The sequence below is a fragment of the Sinohyriopsis cumingii genome, unplaced genomic scaffold (assembly GCF_028554795.1).
Source record: "Sinohyriopsis cumingii isolate HCF-2022 unplaced genomic scaffold, ASM2855479v2 utg000913l, whole genome shotgun sequence".
Classification (NCBI taxonomy): domain Eukaryota; kingdom Metazoa; phylum Mollusca; class Bivalvia; order Unionida; family Unionidae; genus Sinohyriopsis; species Sinohyriopsis cumingii.
In genome coordinates this window covers 1889020-1914148 of record NW_028315943.1, presented here as the reverse complement: position 1 = coordinate 1914148, position 25129 = coordinate 1889020, and the positions used below count along the sequence as shown (strand labels likewise).

The 25129-nt window shown below is 34.3% G+C and overlaps 1 protein-coding gene across 1 annotated transcript in view; it reads left to right on the top strand.

Moving 5' to 3' along the window:
* Positions 1 to 9180: 9180 nt before the first annotated feature.
* Positions 9181 to 25129, top strand: part of LOC149773032 (S-adenosylmethionine decarboxylase proenzyme-like) — a 129132-nt gene continuing 113183 nt past the window's right edge. The window contains exon 1 of the mRNA XM_089946919.1: positions 9181 to 9324. Within this exon, the coding sequence (XP_089803045.1) occupies positions 9212 to 9324 (113 nt within the window). The 5' untranslated portion in view covers positions 9181 to 9211. The remainder of the gene's footprint in view (positions 9325 to 25129) is intronic.

Genomic DNA, 25129 nt, shown 5'->3' with positions numbered 1-25129 from the left:
TGTTTTCGTTTGAATTTTAATGCCATGATCTCTCGTGGAATTTTTCATTTTGTTTTTCTGACATTTTCCATCTGTGCCGTGAAAGTTATAGCGTGTTGTCTTCAATTCTAAAATTATTTACCTTTAATTGATATTGTTGTTTGTGTACTTCAAAACCATGCACTATGCACTCTTGTGGTATCTACTGGGAAGTTCTGCCTGCTGAATTTTTCGAGTTACAAAACATTAACTTATTCAACCTCATGTCTGGTGTAATTTTTACAACAGCTACAAATATGCCAAAGCGATACCAGATCTCATGATTTACACCGAGACATCATTGACCAATATATTTATTCCCTTTGACAACTTGGACATTTATAAAATGAGTTCAGAGATCAATGCATCATTTCGAACATAATTTAGATATTTCATCGGATATTATACTATTTCAGCTAAGTTTGCCTCTATCAGTGTTGAGTGCTAGCTTTATAACATTCATACGTGTCAATTTCAACACGATAATAATAATAATAATAATGATAATAATAATAATAATAATAATAATAATAATAATAATAAAAAATAAATAAATAAATAAATAGATAAATAAATAAATAAATAAATAAATAGATAAATAAATAAATAAATAAACAAATAAATAAATGGAAGATAAAAACCAAAACAAAATCCAAATAAGATCTGAACAGTACCTAACAACGTCATTTACCAAAGAACAAAAGATCCTCGTAAAGTTAAACTTAGCAGGCGCTTTAAAGAACATTCACGGGAATTTAAGTGAACCAAAATCGAACATGTAAAGAAAGACACGAAATTAAATAGTGACAATATGATGGAACAATTAATAAAATAACACTTCGTGAGGCCACATTACGTGAGAGAAATGAAAGTAGTGAAAGGAGCATGAGCTCCTATATGATAGGTGGAGATGTAGCTGTTTCAGACATTCTGCACGTAAGGCTAAAACATAAGTTTCTTTACCACGTCTTGTTCGCGAGGAATTTCAGAGGAACAGCAACAAACATAGGTAAACGATGTTGAAAATATACACGAACACTCAGTATAAGAGCAAACTCAGAGCCTGCGGTATAGCTAAAGATTCCAACCGTAACAGCATTGTACAATCCAATACGAGAAATGCTATAACAGAACTTCACGTCCTCAACACATCTGAAACAAACAACATTATTAACTTTGTTTATCACGCAACACTAAATCTGTTCTCGCAGTTGCATACAACATGTTTTTCAAGAAGATCTTAAATTTGTCAATATGTCAGCCATCACACATAAACAGTTAAGAAACTTCAAAGCCGATTAACCAATTAACGCTAAGCAATTTAATGATTGGCTACTTGATAACAAGTGGCCCTTTAGCTGTCAAAATTGTCAGCATCGTGCAGCTGAGTGCAAAATAATGCCAACCGTAGCCCGGTAACATAAAATGACATGTCACCTTAAATTGTAACACAATTTACCCCATACAACATTAAAAGATATAACTAACAGATATAAAATTTCGAATGCAAAAGATACCATGGATGCGATAAAATCAAGAAGATACAAGGTGTTATATTCAGAGAGCTTTACGAAACATTACAGGTTGATGTCAAACTAGTTAAAACAAATCTAAAATAATAATCTGATCGAAATCTGGTCAACATTATCGGTTTGGTACCATGTTATATTGATGGACTGGATAAAATACAAAAATTGATTTGGAAGACATATTGCAAAATATGCATATGAATTAAAATAAAACCAAAATTACTCCCACCTTCAGTGATATAATTAACAGAATTAAGAATCAAATGACCGAAGACATAAACACTACAAAACGGAATTGAACACGGAAATGGACATTTATGAGAATTGCAGCTGGAACTTAGATTTGTTCAATTTAATAGAATCGGTAAGAAGTTTAGGAAAGAAAGAAAAAACATTTTCAGTAATATATGTATTCCTACGATTTTTGCATTTTACCTAATGGAGAGTATTCCGAAGATATATATATATATATATATATATATATATATATATATATATATATATATATATATATATATGCTTATCTGAAACTCATTTTGTATATCCAGAAACGAATAGTTTACTGCAGCGTTTAAGTGCAGAGCGTCAACAATTCAAAACTTGACTGAAACATATCGATTTAACAATACCTTATAACGATTTGATGCATTACATGCTTAGGAAGAAGCTGATTCGCAAAAATATATAATTTAAATAGTCGGTGAAAACATATTGTAACCTATATATCGAATCTAAATATAATATCATTTAATTAGACTTCTTTTACTAGCTTAGAAATGAAACATAAACAGTTAATATACACAACAACTCCACAAATGGAATATACCTGTTCAGGAAAAGGAATCAAAGAGGTATCATCTGGAAGAGAATAATATTTATTTAATTTTATTAACACAGTACGAATTATTATATTGTGATATTTCAGAAAATAATGCTTTGTTCAGCAAGATAAAAATAACTGGCAGCAGTGTCAAAATTTGACACCCTTAAACACAATAAATGGCTGCAGTGTCAAAATTTGACACCCTTAAACACAATAAATGGCTGCAGAAGCTGATTTGGAGGATCGATATCCAAGAACTCCGAATTTACAATAATTGTGCATCTGCTTTAGTCATTTGATCCTATTGTTGCTGGAAAAGAATGAATTAAGCTCAGTACATGGAAGAATACCAAAGAAAGACTGGAGGCATCGAATGAAGTTATTGCACTTCACTACTTGAATTAAATACTGAGAGATAAGGTTTAGTGACAGTATTGGAACCTCAAGAATGATTTATGTCTGTATGTCTCTTCTCATAATTGTAGAAACGATTCAAACGATAATCAGAAAATTGAAAACAAAGACAACATAAACTAATGAAATCTACCAAACTTGTGAAGAACACGTCAAACGATATAACCACATATTTATTGCACTTGTGATGGGTGTGAGTTTGTATATTGCTTACAAACTTATGTACGTTTTTTGAAGAAAATAAATATTAATGGTGTGTTCTGCGATAAATACAATAATAAAACCAATAATATGCATGTAAAGATATTGCAAGGCGTTAAATATGTAAGTCCAACACATCACTGTAATGCATACACCCCAAACATCATAGAACCAAAACGAACTTGCAAGTATGTATAACAAAGTTGAACCGAAATACCATAAGTGTACCTGTATTTTCATCATGTTGATAGACATTAACGTAAAAGGAGTTGCTAACTGTGCATTTGTATACAATTTGGGTAGAATGCTCGCCATAGCAAACGGAAAAGAAGATCTTTTCCAGTGAATTGACTACAGCAGCTTCAAGGGATGCAAATATGTGATTTTACCTATTTATATTAGAAAACAACAGTATTCAACAAGGCGCCATGAGGGGAAACTTGAGAAAGTTCTGATCAGGAGCGGGTAACGCGCGAAACACTGGCAGTGAAGCTGTACAGTTTGCGGTATATCGGGGGGGGGGGGGGGAATTGAATATCACGTTACACCCAAGTACTAACAAACTTTTGTCTACCATATATGTGTGCTCTTCCTTAGTATTTGTTTTGTTTAGCATTACACTAGCAAAAGCAGCTGAAGTTAGTGAAGGTGCCAATCATGATTACGAAATGTAAAACATTTGTTACCAGTACTATACGATTACCTAAAACTCAATTGCAAAATAAGTGAATAAGAAGCACAGAATGAGACTCAATTTATGTTATGACTACGTTACTAGAGAGAGAATCATATATATATATATATATAATCAAATATTCCTTTAATAAGATTTCTTTCTGATTTACCCACGATGAGTTTGAATGGTATTTATATACTGTGCCAAAAGAGTGGAGAAAGCGATCCAGAACCGTTTGACAATTCTGCAGTATATGAGATCACTGTAACTATAGGAGGTCAGCTAAATATGGTTTAATCACAGGGTTTAAACTGATATAAGAGTGTATCGAAACCGCTTAGTATTTCTTCGATGGGCAATAAAACCATCACGAAAAAAGTAACGGAAGTGTTCAAATTTTTTTTCCACATGCATGCATTGTATCTGGCGTGATTTGAGAGGTAGTATCAATGATAGACTACATGGCAGTGGATATAAACGTATAACGTATAACGGTGTATTTATTTCCAAATCAGCAGAAACGAAAATGCCCATGCTCACAAAAAAAAATCTAAAAAAATCCCACAACAATGTATGTTTATTTTGTGCCTGATTTCCAAGTGAACAATTAAAACAATGAAATGCTATTATTTCTCATTTAGACATGCATATCTATATATGAAAGAAAATCATAACATAAGAAATTTTTAACTGACGATGTTAGCCTGGTACATTTAGCTGTCTGTGGAAACATTTAATCACCTCCAGGGACTTAATTCATATTCATTCCTACGGTGAAATGGGAACACTGTTGCCGTGGTCTTCTTACGTCACCGAATCCCTTAAATCGTGCAGTAATGTCCAAGTCACACCCTTGGTTCATACTAATTTCAGTTCAGGACCAAGCAGTCATGTTCACTGCCATTCTCTAAAATATGCCGAATTTGTACGGTGAATTCCGAGGGTTATTACCTAAGTTTCATATACCAGAACGTCCGAATTGTCGCTGAACCTCTACATTTTTTATGTTGAAGTTTTCTGAAAGTAATATCAACTCATATCCTTGGCACCGACTTGATGTCATACTGCTTCATCCCAGGGCCAGCAATACGGTCCACTGGCATATTTGGATGGTATATAAACTTTTTCTAAGTTGAATATGAGTTTAGTTTCACAGGCTAGTTAAGCCAAATCTGACGGGCTGTCTAATGCATGTAATTGTAAATCTGATAGTCGTCCATTTGACAAATTGTCAATATTTTTTCGTCTTAACCTTTCATTCACTCTCAGTTAATTTTACGTCGTGACATGTAAACCCCCCCCCACACACACAACATGGCCTCATATTACCAATACCTAACTACCACTTTCGCTTTTGACAAGAGTCGTGTCAGATGACAGAAACAGAGAATTTATATGTAAATAACTATATACAATAATTTTGTGTAGTGACTTGAATAGAGCCGACATTTCATGTAAAACTATGAACATAAAACAACAACAACCATAAGAAAGTTTTTTTCGAAGATAATTGACCAAAGAAACAAAGTTATAACAGAAAATAGTCTACCTGATGTGAATCAGTCAACGGGGTATGAGAAAACATCCCGTTCTATTGCAGAATTCGAGCCCAGAATCAAATCTATGACAATTTAAAGTAGGTTAGTTATGAAATTATGAAAGAACTACCAACATTTGTTTTTCTTTTGAAGATGAAAGAATGAGAATTTTCTTCTTTTTAAAAACAAACAAATAAAAAATACAAGAAACAACACCAGAGTCAGTGTTGGTGGTGTGGAAGAATAATATTTGCCCTACGGTCAAGAAAGATGTGAATTTATATGTAAAAATTGGTTTTAAAAACAAAATACCCACTGTTGAGTCTGCTATTGAGTGCTAAGATCCGGAGTTTTCTGGCTGATTCCGGAACATTGCCAGATATGGCCTGACTATTGTAGGTACAATATATGTATGGATGGAGTGAAATCGATGGATGAAATTTCCCCCGATAGAAACATTTGGCTTATTGCCATATATTAAATCATAAATTTCCCAGAGGAAGTACTTACATATTAATTAAATAAATTTTAGCTATATAACCAGCAAGAAAAATAGATATACACTCGTTCCCGTTTTTTTTGACTACAAATCCTCATCCAATGAACAGCGAATTAAGATGATACAGCCTCAGCGAACGAGACCTTATCTACGCACGATTTAGTCAACCGTAAGTAAAACACACGCGGCTCCCTATATTCTTTAATTGTCACTACTTACAGATAATTCCAGACAAAATCACAGTATTTAGCGGCTCTGTTAGATTTAATTGATTTTATAATTTGGCACAAAACAATAAGCCTCTTATTTGGGAACGTGGAATTATGCAATATTTAAAATATTGACTAAATAATATATTATGTATCTTATTCATATATTCACCTTAAAATGTAATATTTTTGCTGAATAATGAATTTAAGATTTTAGTTTTATTTCACCGTCAGTTTTTTTTTTTAAGACTTTGAATTGAGCGGCATAGGTAGAAACTGCAATGAATATTTTATGAAATGATCTTCTGAACGGATAGCAACATTCGGCCAACGAAACTTTTGCAATTTAAGTGTACTGTTGAAAAGAAACATCGATGTCGTTATTGAATCATTACGTTTTTATAATAGATAATAAATTATGTAACATTTTAAGTTCTTTAATGTTTACCCTCTCAGTTAATGTACTCTAGAAAATCAATGTGTAACCTAATTTGACAATTCCTTCCTTACAAAACTGAAACAATTCCCCCTGTATTAATCTCTACAGGTTGCCATGGAGATGATGATGCTAATAACACTAATATGCACAAATCTTGGAGAAATAGCAATATTTGATAAGTTTTAAACACTTTTGTGTGACCTGAGAGCACTTGTAATGAAACAAGTTTTTCACTGCTGCGATAAAACGGAATTTCACAGTTAACAATGGGACCGCTCCGGTGAACTAGTGATTAGAGCGTACGCCTAGGTTGCGGCAGGTCGCGGGTTCGAACCCCGGCCGAGTCATACCAACGACTTATAACAATGATACTAACAGCTGCCTCGCTAGGCGTTCAGCAATAAGAGGTTTTGTTAGAAATAATGTGACTGGGTGGGTCAGTATATAGCACGTCTGCATATAAAATGCCACACTGCAGACATCGTAGCGATATGACTGAAAAATTTGTTAAAGCTACGTTAAAAATCCAAATCACACACACACACACACACACAAGTTAGATATGGCTAGATCATAATATGTAACTCGCCGATGAAATTAATTTACTATATGTACTAGCTTATAAGTCAGGTTACATGCGAACAACTCAAATCGTGATCTGCCGTAGCATAATGAATCTGTGCAGTTGGACTGGTCTTATAAGCGAGTACATACGGTATCACTTTGTATATATTTGTTCACTATTTTCCGTATAGTGTAAGGAAATAGACAAGCGTCATTTTATTGTGTTTCATTGAAACCAGTTATAACATTTCTAGGTTTGATTCCAAAGTTACAAGAATATGGTCACGGTTTTAAAAGATATCCCTTGTATCTGAATCAACGGTAATTGGCAGTTTTGATGTTAATAAACACAGCAGGCAGTTAGCCTTAAACCTATTAATTCACACATGTATAAACAGGTTAAAATGGCTTCTTAGCAGAATAAAATAAATTTGTCAAAATTTCTGCTATTTTACATTTCTAATAATTTACCAATATACAACTCTGACGAAAAATAATGAAACATTTCTTTTCAATTGTCTGCATAAACACTGATTAATCATAAAAGCAAAATTTTCAGTAAATTGTTACAGGTATCACACACAACCTTCTCGCCCTTTATTTCATTCAGTGTGAACAATCTATATAGATAAAAAAAAAAAAAAAAAAACGTAACCCAGAGTCAATATTCTATTATAGCATTCTCACCCCTACTGTGAAAAAAGATGATGATAAGATGATGATGGTCATGACGATGATGTTAACAACACCAATACCAACAGCAAAACGATAACAATAATACTGCGACTAATCACTTACTAGTCAGCCATTGCATTTGTTACTGTCACTACACTATACCGTTGCTAATATGAACAAATGATGCTGTCTTCGTCAGTATTAATAATAATAATAATAATAATAATAATAATAATAGACCAGCTCCCATTCCGACCCACTTCAATGCCATACTTGTAGTGTTTTTAGAGCAATGTATGAATTTCGATTATATAAATGATTTTGCAGGTCGATATAGTCACATAAATGATTATTAGTGTAATGAGCAGAATTCTGATATATTTTATTATAAGACTGCATGCTTATCTGTGTGAGGAAAGCACTAGCTGAAACACTACATATATGGTCAAGGCTACTTCTTTGATAATGAGGAACGGGAAGGAAATTCGTGGAGGAGAATAGGGAAAAATCACACTGACACTGATAGTTAGATGAGAAAAATTGCAAGAGTTTTAAAAAAAAAATATTTTGCAATATAAAATCCATTTTGAATAATCTTCATGTTTATATAATGAAAATAATAAATATTTTCCAAAATTACATTGCCCTTAAACATAACGCGATTTTCTTTAAATATGATAAGTTTCTGCACGGCATCTTTTTTAACGATTAAAACGTTCAAGTCGTCCTTCATACTGATCAAATATATTTTTGAAGAGACATACAGTTTACTTTATCAAAGAGTTTTTACTCAAAGGTGACAATGGTCACGTAGGAATTTGTGGCTCTCTGGAACAAAAAAGGTATCCATACATTTCACGTACATTCACAAAAACAGAGTTAGTTGTGTTACTGATTTTCTAAAAAGTACTTTCAAACAATAATGAGGGCGACAGGAAAGATTGTAATAAACCTAAATTTGATCACATGACAAACGAAACACATTGATTAGATTTTTCTTTGAACGGTTTACCTCAACGTAATTATGCTGAAGCCTACATATAATACCTTCATATTGCCAGCGAGATTAGCCTTGCGAAAGCGTACAAATAAATAAATAAATAACACATTTTCCGGTCTTTTATAGGGTATTTTAATTACATCTCCAATGGAGTATTTAGTGTAATTTAATATTAATTGTTGTATCATGACTTTTGTTCATACTTCCAATGCAAAATAAATGTTACAAAGATTAAAAAAGCATATGCCTTCTTTTTATGAATATCAGGATATATACGATTTGTTCCAAATTAGATCTCAACAGGTCTAAATAAATTAACTTATAAGAACTCTTTCATAGTATTTTACGGACCATACTTTGCAAAATTGATACAGGCACATAATAAATCGTTAATTACGTGGAATAAAATGAAATTTACTAATTTAAACATTTCATTTTATATTTAAAGATACCAAACATTTTTAATATAGTCATTCAAAGCGAACTGCGTATGTTGTTACACATAGGCACTAAAAGTGACACAGTCCCTTTATTTGATAATGCTACTAATCGAGTACTTTTGCCTTATATATACAAGCTGCCTTCAGAAGCCTAATCGAGCACTTGCGCAAGCGTACAGCACAGACATGATGGCCGGTGCCGGTGATGAACCATTTTTTGAAGGAACGGAGAAGCTTTTGGAAGTTTGGTTTTCCTCGACAATCGGGGATAACTCGCTTGACCTGAGAGACATTGACAGGTAATTTTATTTTCAGACTTTCTGTTTGAAATTTTTGCATCGAAATTGTGTGTCACTGTCGTAAAACAGCTTGAATCGGTCCAGCACCGGTACAGTACTAAGTAAGCTTCGGGTCCCTACCGCAGTATTGAAATCGATCTATTCATATATATTCGTATAACGAACTTTATATTGAATATCAGTTTGATGGGTTCACTTGTTTGCACATTTAATTAATTGCCGTTCAAAAGTAAATGCTCTTTTTGAGCACAATTTTGTAAAATTTTGTATGTTACTTTGATCGGAAATATTCGTATTCGTTTCACGTGTTCCATTGAAATGCCATGGAGCTAATGGACCAAGGCTGCATGTGACTTAGTATGCTTGTTCCAGTCATTGCCCAGTGGGACTAGAAAACAACCAGGAACAACAGAAATAAAAACAACCCAAAAAGAAACAAAAACGATAAAATAAAATTTAAAAAACAACAACAACAAAGCAAACAAACAAATCACCCCACACAAAAAAATAACAACAGGCAACTGGCCAGGAATAGCAGATCAACTCGACGTGATTGGAAAATATTTGAAACCAAGTGTCATTGGAATCGGAATTGTTGTATATCTGACCTTTGTGCACAAAGGAGCCCTAAGGTGGAATCCCAGGATGACAACCCTTCTTACAACTGTTTTTGGGAGGTGAAAATAACTTGAAAGTAGTGTAAATATCTAGTCCGTCGTTTACTGTCATGTGCTAGTTAAGTGTGACGTACCAGATAGATGTAGATACACACAGGAGGTGTGTCAGTGGACTGGCAAGCACATTGAATTGCATCACATGCCAGCAAAAGCGTGGGGATAAGCGTGCCACTAGTAATGTCAGAAAAATAGGCAGATAACTACTTATTGGCGTAAATTTCGTACATGTACATGTTCCAAGCTGCCTGAGAATGAATTCAAACCTTGACCACATCTCCCTTTTGGATTTAGGCTTGGAAGATTTTATTCTTCACTAGTCAAAATTATAAGGGAATGAGACCTAGATTGAGATCAGGTCATAGGTGTTGAATGCAGTTACTGAGGTATTTTTGAATAGTCAATTTCTTCCACCAATTTATATTTTAAACATAAATGGTTTATGATATTCAAATGTTTCTATCAAGACCTTGACATGCTTATTATCTGCTTATTATCTTTTTATGAAGGTTGCATTATACACATGATTTCGATGTAAAATGAACAGTTTTATTTTTATTAATAGTGTGAAATATGTAACCATGTTGTATCCATAACTGCTATGACATCATCACTGACATTCAGCAATTATTGTTCATTCCAGAAATGAAAAAAGAGTGGGGCTTACTTGTTTCATATTTATTCAGGAAAATAAAATGCATTTTGTCATCCCAGACATTCACATCATCGATTTATTTACACCAAGAAGTAGATCTCAGTCTTCTTTTACTTTTTTTCTGACATTACTGGTAGCGGAGACCAGCCTGTCAAGGCAGTACTTTATAATGGATCTTTCCACAAAATTACTTTTGGACTATTGGCCACTCTTTTGTAACTAATAAATTTATTTTGACTGACCTTTGTGGGCAGATGATAAGTAAAATCCGTCGTCTTTTGACCAGTAGCATTAAATCCTTTAGAACTCTTAGATTTTTGGGCATAATCCCTGTAAAAACAATACACCTCTTTATCCATCATCTGTTGACTTTTTAAAAATTGCTGATGCATGCAAACAAGGCAGTTTCACCATAACGTAAGAGTAACACATAGAAACAATGACTATCCACTATTGCCTTAGACCGCTTGGCCCCCATTTTCATCCATTTAGCATGTGACTTTACTAGTGAGCAAAAACCTTACCTGCCATTTCTTGCTTTAAAACTAAGTATTTTGCTACAAATATTTAATGGTGGAAAAGTCTTTCACCTGGTGGCTAAAATCAGGTTGGAAAACACATTGCTGGACAAGTAAAATATGCAGGATAATACATGCCCAGAATGTTACACAGAATAAGAAGAAAAAGTCAAGAATTTCACACAGCCTCATTTAAATATAATTTTGTTCCCCCCCAAAAAAAAATTAATAAGCAGAAACAGAAAGTTAAGTGGTGTCACCATTGGTGATACATTTCACTATTTTTCCACATAAAATTCATGTAAAACAAAGTGTCTATTCCATTTAGTTAATCATATTAACTACATTATAACTTTTTATTTATTGTAAAATTTTGCTGACTAGGGCTGCATTCACTACCCATTCCCATCTACTCTCTCAAACCCCACACAATTGAAATTACCCCTCCCCCACACAAAAATACACCAAGAATATTTGGCAGGTATGCAGTTTGAGGATAAATGTTATATAGAAGCTTGGGAGACAGATAAGAAGAAATCAGATGTATGGGTGGACATTTCAGGACTGAGAGAAATGATGTTGAATCATTTGTTTTGGCCATTTAAAAGTTCTGTGGACTGTGTTGTGTCCATAACACCATTAAGTTCAGATTGTGTGATGGATTTTTTTCTAAACCATAGCTGACAAATCCTGATGTACTTCTCTCAGTGTTTAAGGAGGAATCAGTTGAGGATTATATCTGGTAAAAGTGCCATTTAAAATGGTGTCTGTGGTGATGCTTATGAAACTGAGGAATATACATGCATGCTTGATGTCATAAGCCAGTTTTGGCTGCACGTTGCTGTTGTGGCATTTTCTTCAGCATTACCTGTACTTTTGCAGATGAAATGTTGCAAAAGCTTAACATAACTGGGTGACTGTGACCTACTTAAAATTCATGAGCTCATGTTTAATTAAATAGTATTCCAAAGTCATGTTGAAGCTTTATTATTGATTGGCAGATGCAGCCAGATAGCCTTGCCTCTGGCTGTGTCTTGATTTGTCACGATTGACTGTTACCTATGAAACACATTGTCTGGTAAATTAAACATTGATTGAGAATTATTGTTGTGTAGTCTTTCAAAATATTTGATAACCACTATAAAATTGGAACCAAGTTAAGGGTATATCCTATGTTGAATGATATTGTAGAAACTGATTCAATTTGGCCATTTGGCTCTCATAGCATCTCGTATCAAATCTCTCCGTTGTTGATACTTTGGTAGCATTGCTTTTTTAAGATTTTTTTCTTTTCATTTTGAGTCCACTAAATGTGAAGTACGAGTGAATCTCATTTAAGATCAATGTTTTGTTGGTCTGTTTTCTCTTAAGTAAAGGAAAGTGAAGGAGGAATTGTGAGAAGGTCATTGTCTTTGACTGTTTCTTTTCGGGTCATTGTGAGTGGGTCTTGTATTCTTTTTCCAAAATATTTTGATGATATTTGGCATTTGAATCACATTCAGGGAGGAAGAGGTTGGTAGGGTTGGAGAGGAAGAGGTTGGTCTAAATTAGACGCATCAGTTTAGGCAATAAGTGAAAAACTGGGAGGATTTGCAGTGGTAAGATATTTTATTGTTGAAAAAAATAGCTCAAGTGTAGTGTATATTGATTTTGGTCAACACTAATATCAAGCAGCAGACCAGTTTGGACCAGAAATTGTTATGTATTAAATTTGTCTTGTTTTTTTACTAGTACTAGTACAATCCACATCCAATATAAAACCAAGTGTTTTGATGTCACTATTACTTACTGCTTACAAATTGTCCAGAATGGATTTCCTGATATACTGCGAACCACCAGCCTTAAACTTTGGACATCAGCGCCATTTGTTACACAAATAGCCTTTGTTATAATGCCATCTGATTTTGCTTGGCATTAAGAGCCCATCATTCTTTAAATATCTTTTAGATAGTGTCTGCAGTCGATGTTTCATAACAGGTGTGGCTTCTGCTTTGATGCTGAAAAACATATGATATTGGAAATCTTAAAATCACTGCAAATTCCCTTAAAAACTCGTGTGAAATAGTTTTTACTATTTTATTGCAGTATTTCAAATGGGTAAAGTTTTTCATTTGAGATTTATAATTTTCACATCGTCAAAAAGAAAAATGATTCACTCATGGTGAAAATTAGAATTGGATATTTTGTATTTTGTTATTTATATTCAAGCAGCCTGGGTTTCTGAAATGGACATTAGTTGAGGTCTCAAAATCACATGAATACTGTATTTTACTCGCTTATAAGTTGAGTCAAACTGCAAAACAACAAATAGCCTCAGCTACTGTAGTATAATGTGCCTGCAGATTAGGATTTATGTTGTTTTGTATTACTGATTACTCCTAACAAACTTCACATACCCAGATCTTCTGGCACATGTGATATCAGATCTGGGTCAATGCGTTTGCAGTTGGACTCTTTTTTATAAATGAAACAATATGGTAACCTTTGAATGACATATTGTAGTTATTAATAATGATGTTTAATTATGTTTAATATTTAACTTACGTATCATTCATAATTCCTCACAATCATTTTTACCATTACCTTTTATATTGCCATCTTTGATATAGGATAAATGTTGATATTGTAAAGATTGAACACTGGTTTTGTGGGTTTAAGGTCATGTTTTCAGCACATGATATGATATATACATGGCATCCAGTGTATTTTGGTGGAGTAAACCCCCTTAAAAGAGACAGCGTAGTGTGTTTCTTTGTGATTTGGATTTTTAACATAGCTTTAGAAATATTTCAGTCATATTGTTATGATGTCTGCGGTGTGGCAGTTTATAGCGATGTCTAGCACTGGGGCATCATGTCACAGACGTAGCATCATATCCCACCAAGTCACATTACCTTGTTAGTACATTTATGAAAGCCTTGGTATGACTTGGCTTGGGTTCGAACCCACAACTTCCCGAACACTCGAACCACTTAGGCCATTGGAGTGGATTTAAAAGACCCTGAAATAACCAAAAGACCCATTGGAAGCAAGATGACAAGCATTTGTCATATACATGTACTCATGTTTGCCAAGCCAAGACTTGAATCTATAAAGCAGAGCACCTTATGTCACTCTGCCACCTGGTGGCCCAGATTGTACACTGTACATGTCTGCTTGAATTCTCTTTCATCTCATTTTGTAGATTATGTTGTCAATTGGGCACTGATTAAGGTTGGAATTTTCAAATCTAATCTTCATTGTGAAGTGCAGGTCACTGCAGATACTAATTTTATACTGATTTTGATAACGTTTCCCATTTGAATTGGATGCTGTCTATCACCTCAGAAATTGTTTACCATGTATCATTTGAGGAGTAGCTTGTTATATATTTATTCTGGCTACTGTATGAATCCCAATCTGATTAAAATCAGATCTCCACTGTTACACATGAAGATCTGACAGCGACCTCTTAGGTGTCATGTTCTGGCAGCCTATGTTATTACCGTAATCACTAATTTTATCAGCCAATCAGATGAAGTCTTATATCTTTGTATTTGGAGTCTGAGCATTGTGGATGAAGAGCATGGTTGTGTACAAAACGATTTAATTCGCTTTCAGATTTTTGAAAGCTGTAATTCCACTGGCTAATTCAAAGGTCACCAGAACATGACCCTAAGTGGTTGTACTCTGATCTTGATGTAGGAAAGCAGAGATCTGATTTTAATCAGATTGGTATGAATCCAAACACCAAAAGTAAAAAGATCAGAATTTTGGAACATAATAAGCCCAGGTCTCCAGTCTTGAAATTAAGGATATTAATGACATAATAAATGAGTAACAAAAAATAGAGTAAAAACTGAACAAAATAGTATAAAAAGTTGAATGAATCCCAGATATGTTTACAATGGATAGAAACTGTTAAAGTGTATGTGTGTGTGTGATTTGGATTTTAACGTAGCTTTAAATAATTTTCAGTTTTATCGCTATTGTGTCTGCAGTGTGGCAGTTTATAGTGCTGTCTAGCACTGGGGCATCATGCCTCAGATATGTAGAATGATATCCCACCCAGTCACATTATCCTGACACTAGGCCAACCAGTCCTAACACCTCTTAATGCTGAGCCTCTAGTGAGGCAGCTGTTATTACCATTTCTTAATAAATCTTCGGTATGACTTAGCTGTGGTTTGAACCCGCGACCTCCCATATCCGAGGCGAACGTTCTAACCACAAGGCCACTTGAGTGGTCATTAAAGTGTTAAGTCTGAGAATATGCTAAAATAAAAAAAATATTTGTCGTCAGTAATTACCTTGCATAAAAGCATGTTATATCACTGAGTGTACTCTATTGGATACTCTGCCATATATGGCAGTTTCATATAAGGTAACAGAATTGATTTGTACTATGGTCCTTTTGCATTATAGAAAAAATAAAGTCTTGTGGGGGGAGTAGTCTTCATGTGTTTAAAAGTCAGCCTTTGACATGGCTTCATACTTATGTGAATGTGTACCTAATCATAACTTTGAAAATTTGACAAGTTTTGCTTCTTATTTTATCCCTCTGTATCTCTTTGTATGCATGGTCCTATGAAAGAAGTTTAAACAAGCACACATTTGGTGTCATCACTACCACCAAAAAATAGTTTATTTACTTTCTGTACTTTATTAAATCTGTTAGCAGGAGGTTAAAAAAGAATGAAAGAGGCAACAATTTTTTTGCTATTGTATTAGGATCTTTCGTGTCATGCAAAATTTATGACCATGGGAATTTTTAAAACAAATCCATCAAACTTTGGAATGGATTAGTACATTTCAGAGGGTGAGCCAGTAAGAACTCCTATGGGTAGACCTAATTTATTCTGTAGATCTGATTGCTATAAATATTTATATCTTGCAGTGTGAAAATTTATTTTTTTATTATAAATTAAATTGATTAATTTCTTTAAATTAACTGATACTAAATGAATCCAATAACTTACTAAATGACTCCAGTAATAGATACTAAATCAATCCAATATCGGATTGAAAAAAGAAACAAAAATATGTATCGATAGCAGTCCAAGTTTATAAAATGTAATGAATTCCAATTATAAATTCAAATACTGCATTTGTTTCACCTCAGAATACTTTTTAAAACTCCTTTTCTTTGTTTTTCTTGAGAATGGGGTTCAGAAACTTGAGGATTCCAAGGTCATAAATAATAGGGCAAGAAAAAAACTAGGTGTGTTTCATATTGCACTGGTTTTAAAATTAAGGTAGGCATATATATATATATATATTTAGTGATTTTGTTTTTAACCAATAGGGGAAAAAGGTGCTAGTGTCTGCAGTAAGAAACATGGATAGTCAGCCAACTGGAAACATTTTTGTTTGTTTTTGTTTGGACTTATTGTAGTGTTCAGATATCTGCTTGACTACTTTCATGTTACTCCAGTTATTATGAAATTTTGTCTGTCTTGTAAACCCAATTGAATCACAGTTTGTTTTGTATTTTCTTTCATTGCTGCAAGACGTTATGCTCAGTAGTCACAACAGTGGGCACAGTTTTAAACATGTGATCAAACTTCCAAACCTTCGATCATCTGTAACTTTTCTCCAAGAGAGGAAAGAATCACTGATATATCAGGATTATTATATTGGCTTTGTCACATCATTTATGATTGGATTTAATGAAACTATGAGACTGTAACTTGTTTTTAACAGTTTTAATCATCAACCGAGTTTATATCTTTTGTGTGCAGATTTTATGACCTGCTTTTTGGACACGTTAGAATACTGTATATACTCGTTTGAAGGACATGTCCAACTGCAAACTGCACATAACCAGATCTGCCATTGCATAGTGTACTTACAGATATGGGTAAATGCCCCTTGTTGGGAGAAATCAGTAGAACAAATAGTACCTTGATCTGCAGGCACACTGTGCTAAGGCAGATCTGGATCTTTGTTGTTTCCAGTTTGACTAAACATATAAGTGAAGTAAATATGGTATTGTGTATGTACATCCATATTTATGAACAGCTTCAGTGGCCTAGTGGTTAGACATCTGCCTTGCTTGGCACTCAGCATTAAGATGTTAGTGTTAAAACTGGTTGGCCTGGTGTCAGGATAATGTGACTGTGTGGGACATGATGCTACATGTCTGGAGCATGATGCCCTAGTGCTAGACATCACTATAAACTGCCACACTGCAGACATTGTAGCAGTATGACTGAGTAGTTGTTAAGGCGAGGTTAAAAATCCAAATCACACACACACACACACACACACAAACACACACACACACACACTCCACATTTATGAAAGTGTTGAGTATCTAAATAAATTCCCATTGGCTCTGATGAAAGAAAACCGACTGCACTCATGGTAAAACTACAAAAACAAGATAAATTCAGTGAATTCCCATAGTGCAGCCAGCTAATAAATGTAACAAATGTTTTGTATGGATCAATGAAGGTTTTGACTAGGAATAAAGTTAGTGATTATTAGTTGTTAGAGCATATGGTATACTTTGTGAAATATGGATTAGGGAGTGTTAAAGCCAAGAACTGTGAACTGGATATGCAGTATGCAGTACAGTACTCTTCACTATAGTGCACTTCATTATAACATGTCCCCCCCCCACCAGGAATGTATAAGGCAGGTATGGTGATGATGGATCCCACTTTATTACATTGTAGTAAAATCCTCTGTGTTACTACTGTATGTAATCGCTTACAAGATAACTGAACTGCAAACTGCAAAGACCTAGATTGGCAGTTGCATGATGCACCAGAAAATCTGGGTCTGTGCAGTTTGATAGGAGTAATCAGTAGAACAAACAACATAGGCCCTGATCTGTAAGCACATTATGCAATGGCAGATCATGATCTTTGTTGTTTGCAGCTTGACTCAACTTGTATGCAAGTATATATGGTATGTACTGTACCTCAGTATACTTCATGTTTGCCATGAACATTGCTGTGATGCTGGAGAGCTGTAAAGTTACTGTACAAGTTATTTACTTTTCTTTAATATATTTCTTCACTGGGGATAGTGCAAACATAATAATAAAACTTTTATTAAGGTCACTAATCCTGTAATTTTTTTTCACATTGTTAAATTTCATTTGATACCTGAAACACAGGACTACATACATGTATAACCCAACTCCCACTTTGTGTCAGTTGTTGTGGGTTTAACACCATTTTTCAGCACATGGCAGGCTATCTCAAGGTAGATTAGTTCTTCGGCTGATTGTGTTACCTCCTTAAATTTTGTAATTATTATTATTATTATTATTATACATGGCATCCAGCATAAGTGGTGGAGGAAGAACCTGGATAAACCCCAGTAAGAACCACTGACCCACAGAAAGCTACTGGCAAGCTTCCTCACACACCAGCATTGGCTGAGCTGGGAACTTGAACCTATGCCGACATAGTTAAGATGGCAGTGGCATGTGCTTTAGACCACTCTGCCACGTGGGACCCCTTATTTGTGTCTGATCAAAATTCTTTGTTTTTTGTTTTTTGCATAGTCAGTTCACACCATTTAATTAATCATTAACACCCTCCCGTTTGTTTGTACCCCCCCCCCCCATTTTAAAACTAAAAAGCATCAAGGATATAAAAAATGCTCAAGACTTTGACATTTCGTTCATTTATTTATAACTTTGTCATTTCATTCATTTTTAACCTGACTGTTGCCAAGGGGTCCTTATCATTAGACTTATTGGCATCTCAAAACAAATGGAAGTGCCAAATGTAAATAAACTAGTTTCTAGAATAGCCCATTGCAGTAAAATGTGTCATCTGTATCCATTATTTGCAATATTTAGTTTTAATATTTCTAAACTTGAACAAATAATAGGAGGAACTCTTGCATACATGTGTTCAGCGAGATGTAACTCCAAAATGTATAGAATTATAGAGATTATCAAAGATGGTGAACTACATCACATCTGTTGCTTGAAAACATAGACTTGCCCATGCAAAAAAAAAGGTGACTGTGTTTTTAAAGAAACTCTTTTTAATTCGAAACACAAACAAGTTGACAGTGCATGGGACTCCATTGCGACAATTAGTTTAGAACATATAAATCTTTGAATTAAATAACAAAGTTTTGTGCATTTTTTAAATCCTTGAAGCTTTTTGCTTTTAAAATTGGTAGGGGTTACAAAGAAACAGGATGGTGTGAATACTATAGATTTATATTCTGGAATAGTGTTGGTGTTTCATAACTTCATGTTCATGCCTGAAGAACCAAAAATATACATATAGAAGGTTGAGGATTCCCTAGAATGATTTTTCAGTTAAAAGTGTAATAAATAATGTTTAAGCTAGCTACATGAATAATTGTTTTCATGTGACCGTTTTTTTTTTTTCAGTGAATGCAGCCTTAATTTGTATGTTATAATGTAGGATGACTTGATTTCTGTATCTTAAAGTAGGTAGAGAAAGTCATGTGCAGACGTAATTATCATTTATGTCTCATATGACTAGAATACTGTTGTATCACCAACCTCCATATGAACACAATCACATTGTAAGATATTAACTGCTTTATCAGCAGCTCCATGCATAACTGGTTATCAATATGTCAAGGTCATTTAACACCACTAGCTACATTAAAGTGTTTAAGTCTTGATTTTCTTCACTGGCTTTTATCAAGCACATCAACCCAAAAATAAAATGGTTGTTTAAATTTCCTGGGGAATTGCATTTCACCTGCATATGTCATCAGTTTTGGTGGAATTAATTTTATGGTATTAGAATGAAATAAATGAAAACTGTCTTTCTTTTTTCATGTTACCAGTTTAGGTAATACATCTCAGCATAACAGGAGATGCATACTTGAATCAATACATTCCTGATACCATATTTATCTTGATAAAAGTTCCCTTTGGGTAAGACCGTCCCCTGCTTAAAGCAAGTGGGAGAAAATAAATTTATATGAACAATAAGAGTCGTAAATCTCAAGTTCTTCTCTTCAGAAGTGCTCAGTTGGAATCATTTCATGTGTAATTCATGTAAACCTCATTTAACAGTGCTCCATTACAAACATTCCCTGAGTAATGCATATAAACTTGAGTCAGAAGTGCAGGGTGTTAGAAACATGCCATGAGTAATTCATGTCAAACTCATTCAAAAGTGCTCGTTTAGAAACATGCAGTGAGCATGCACCATTCAGAAGTGCATTTCTTTTTAGAAACAACCCAAGAACATTAGTCTTACACACATTCATATAAGTATTGATGAAATTTTAATAAATTGTCTCTTTTTTCATTCGTTCGGGGGGGGCTGCGAGTGGCCGAGTGGTCTAAAGCACTCTTCGTTATGGATCACTGCCATCTCACCTCTGTCTGCATCGGTTTGAGTCTAAGATTCAGCCAATGTGGGTATATGAGAAAGCTTGCCAGTAGCTTCTCATGGGTCGGTGGTTCTTTCCGGGGTTTTCCCGGGTTCTTCCTCCACCATTAATACTGGCCACCATATATAGCCTATCGTGTGCTGAAAAATGGCGCTAAACCCCACAACAACAACAACAATCATTCATTTGGAACTACACATATAATTGTGAACACTGCAAAAACACAAACAAAACTCTGACATTACTACATCTAGATATAGGGTATATTAATGTAACAAATAGAAAATGATCTTTCAGTTGAATATAACAAGTATCGCCCCATTAACTTTTGTTTAAATTAAGTTTATTTATGATAGAGGCCCTTTATAAATTGGGTCAGTGTGTGCTAGGGTGCCAGGAAACTGATTAGCTCTATATATACTATATTTATATATTCATATTTACTTTGAGTGTGTTCAGTCATCCATGGTAAGAAAAAGAAAGAAAACATGCAGAAGTGAAGATGAATATATTTATTGCATTTTTCACACAATTTCCTTTATTCTTTTGTTTAAAGGTGTAACATTTAGTTGTAAGGATTCACAAGTTTCATTTCTTAACATTCTGCGAAGAATATCCCAAAAGTTTTGTATCATTAACTTTGCATTGCTTTTTTAGTTCGTAATTCATAGAAATGAAAAATTAAATCATCAGGCAGTCCTTAAATAAATTTGCTGATCATGTTGTGAAGAAAATAGACAAATTACACATGAAACTATGTTGTGAAATTTATGATAACAGAATTGAGCCCTAGTCATCAAGCAGGGTCTATGATATAACTGAAAATTGTAAAGGGTATGTCATTTCCTCTTTAATTAAAAAAAAAGTTGCAGAAATTTGATTAATACAGGAGGGATCAAATAAAAAACATGATTGATGTGCTGTTAATTTTTTGGGGCACCAATTTTTTTAAAATTAGCATTATTCCGGCAATGATGGATCCTTGAGAAGACCATGCATCAAGATGCTTATCATGACTTTGAGAATGTTTTGGACAGCTTAGTGTCCAAGACTAATTTGGGTTGCATTCAGTTATATTATTCTACTAAAGTGAGTGTTCAGACTTTGTTTAATGCACTATAATAAATCACAAATTAATCTTATGGCAGGAAAAGTATGCTTTCAACTTTGAAATAAATCAGTGCTCTTGAATTTTTTTTAAAAAATGAACTGAATATATTACTTCCAGGCTTAGAATTAATTGCATTTGCTAAATTACTTTCTTAATGCAAAACAAACTTTAAGAACCAGACTACTGGTAGGTCTTTATCATCAGGATGTTTATCATGCTCTCTGAATGTATCAAAGGGTTTAGTGAGCAAGACCAATTCATGGTACATTTGATTGCAGGGTTCATACTCATTGTCATTAAGTACCATAGTTTTAAATGTGAACAGTGCATCTTGAAATTGTCTCAGTAGCAGGGTTCATAGTCATGAAATGCACCATCATAAAACATGGGTCTATGCTTTTAAGTTTGGGCCAAATGCAGAAAATTGATTGTTTTGTGTTTTTATTTATGAATTTTTATTCCAATTTGTATGAAATATGCAGCTTACATAAAAATTGGTAATAATTTCATTGCCGTATGTAGTTGCTTACAACTCAACCCCATTTTCAGACTGCACAAACACAGATCTGACAAAGTAGGCTAAAAGATCTTGGTCTATGCAGTTTGTTCGAAGTAATCAGAAGTAATCAGTAAAACAAAGAACATAGATCCTAATCTACTAGCACATCATTCAACAGGAGATCAGAATCTATGTTCTTTGCAGTTGGATTTGATTTGTAAGTAAGTACATATGGCATATTTTTTTGTTCATTTTCAATTGGTCTAAGAATATATTGTGTTTATCTGGATATGTATGGTAATATGTTGCTGAGTACACCTAACAGCCATGCTGGTATGTCATCCAGTAATTTTTGTAGTTAGCTACATGTGTGTGAATGATGTTGATATACATGGACCTATGCATGTTTCTGGCAGAGATTTTTGTATCCTATAGTTTTTCATAGACCATCGCTCCATAAAAACTACATCATACTGTACCCGGTTACATACAAGGCGAGTCTAACTGCAAACAACATAGACCTAATATGTTGTCAGATAATGCACAGGCAAATTAGATACATGTTCTTTTGCACAAATCCATATCTACCAGTGCATTATGTAATAGCAGCCCTGGGTCTCAGCGATTTGACGTAACCTGTAAGCAGTTATATATGGGATTTATTTGTAAATCTAATTTTGTCCCTTAATTAGATGTACATGAGAAAAAAATAAGTAAATAAAAACATTTTAAAAAGTAGACATTACAGTTTACTCTGATCCTAGAATACTTTTGTATCATTCAACCTATACTCTCTTTACATTCTCAACCACTTCTCGTACAGTAGTAGTAAGGGACTGGCCAATTTTCTTTGGGGTTGGGTTGGGTATGGTAGAGGTTTTATGGAAAACAATTTCTAGTCCAAACATAGCTTATAAAAATTCTTGCTCTGATTTATAAACAAAGTGAACATATATCCATTCTAAATTTTCTTGAGGTAAAAGAAAGTGATAGATCCCTCCCCCTCACTCGGAAAATTAAATGGTTGGTCTCTAACACTTTGGAATGCTTTTGGTTAACTCTGGTAGAAATTAATAGTAAGAAGTCATTGATTTTTTGTTATAAAAATTGTTATAACCAAGATTTAAAAGTCTTGGAATCACATAATTTGCCAACAGGTCCGGGTCTTTGCAGTTGTTGGGAGTAATCAGTGGAGCACAGACCCTGATATGTCAGTGCATTATGCAACAGCATATCAAGGTCTCTTACTTGCAGTTGGAGATGGCTTATAAATAAGTATACATGTATATGCAGTGTTTCCCTTTACCCTCATTTGCACTTCAGAGACCCCCATATTTTTAATTTGACCCCCAGCTTTGATACCAAAGTTTGTTATTTACTCAGTCTGACCCCCAGTTTTGACACCAAGGAGATTTTTGACTCTCAGTCTTGCACCCCTAGGGGATACACTGATATGGTATATTTTTCAGTATGTACATGTGCTATGTTAATGAAGTGCATTTTTATATGACATGATATGAAAGCAGTAATTTTCCTTTACCCCCCCCCCCCCAACAACAACAACAACATTGGAAAACAATTTCAGTAAATGCATTTCTATTTCTTACAATTGAGCCATAGTTAATGGAAACTATGGATGGAAGTGATAAACACATATCAAAATGCATTTCTGAAGCTGTGAACAAGATGCTAGCTGATGTGCAGACCTGAAAAGGGGGGGGGGGGCCTGAATGGAATGCTAACAGAGTGCAAACAAAGTGATTTGGGAACACGTTTCAAATACAAATGAAACAATGCAGATTTGGCAGAATTGCTTGTTGCAGGGTGTATTGAAATGTGGCTGACTGAGTTGAAAAGGAATGTGTTGGACATGTCCCAAGAATCATCCTGGACTGGGATGTACACTTTTCACAAAGGTCACTAGCAGATGATTTTGAGCTTCTGCAAATTTTTTACCAGTGAGTGGAGAACAAGCTGGTCTTTTATAATTAAACAACTAAGTATGCCATTTTCAGCAACATATACCATAACATACTTGTGTACATTTAGGATCCAAGTGCAGAATGCATAGACCTAGATTTGCTGTCCTATAATGCACTGGCATATCAGAGCCTGTGCAGCTTGTTAGGAATAATTAGTAGAACAAAGAACATAGACTTGGATCTTCTTGCAGATTGTGTGATGGCAGAACAGGGTCTTGATTGTTTGCAGTTTGTTATGATATGTTATTCATGATTAACAGTATATTTTAGTGGAGAAAAATGTCAGGGAAGAACAGTGACCTACAGGAAGCTACTGGCAAGCTTTCTTACTCACCCGTGTTGATCAAGAGACTCAAACTCGAGCTGACAGGTGCGATATCTAAGTGAGTGATCTCTAAAAGTGAGCAGCTTATGCCACTCAGCCACCTAGGGGCCCTGTTTTCAATTGGACCTGACTTGTAGGTAAGACAACTGCTAATGATACAGTGTGATACGTGTCAGTTGTCACAGGCTCCACACGATTGTAGTTAAAGTCTTGCAACCAGGTCCTTATAAAATAACCCGATTTTCCTTCTTACAGCTGGTTTTGATAGATCATACATATTTTACTTATATAGCTGTTTTAACCAAGCTGCATAAACCCACTCTAACATTATAGCATATGCAGTTTCTACCTAATTGCATGTATTACTTGTACAGCATGGACATTTTTTTTACCTGGGCACTGTTTGCTGGCAGATCTCGTTGTATAACTGTCCTCTGTAAGTGCTAAACATGGATGAGTGTTAAACATTTTCATGAAGTGTTCCTCTTTAAAGTTAAAATTCATCACTTTACATATATCAATTCAACATTGTCTTATTATAATCAGAATCTACTTATGAAAAAGGAGGTCTGACAGGCAGTGGTATGAGTCAGATAACACTCCCATATTGATGCCTGTCAAATGTGCTTATTGAAAAGTATATCTTGATTTTATTCAGATGGAATGCACATTCCATAATGACACTGGAAACAGTGCATGGTAATTTGGAAT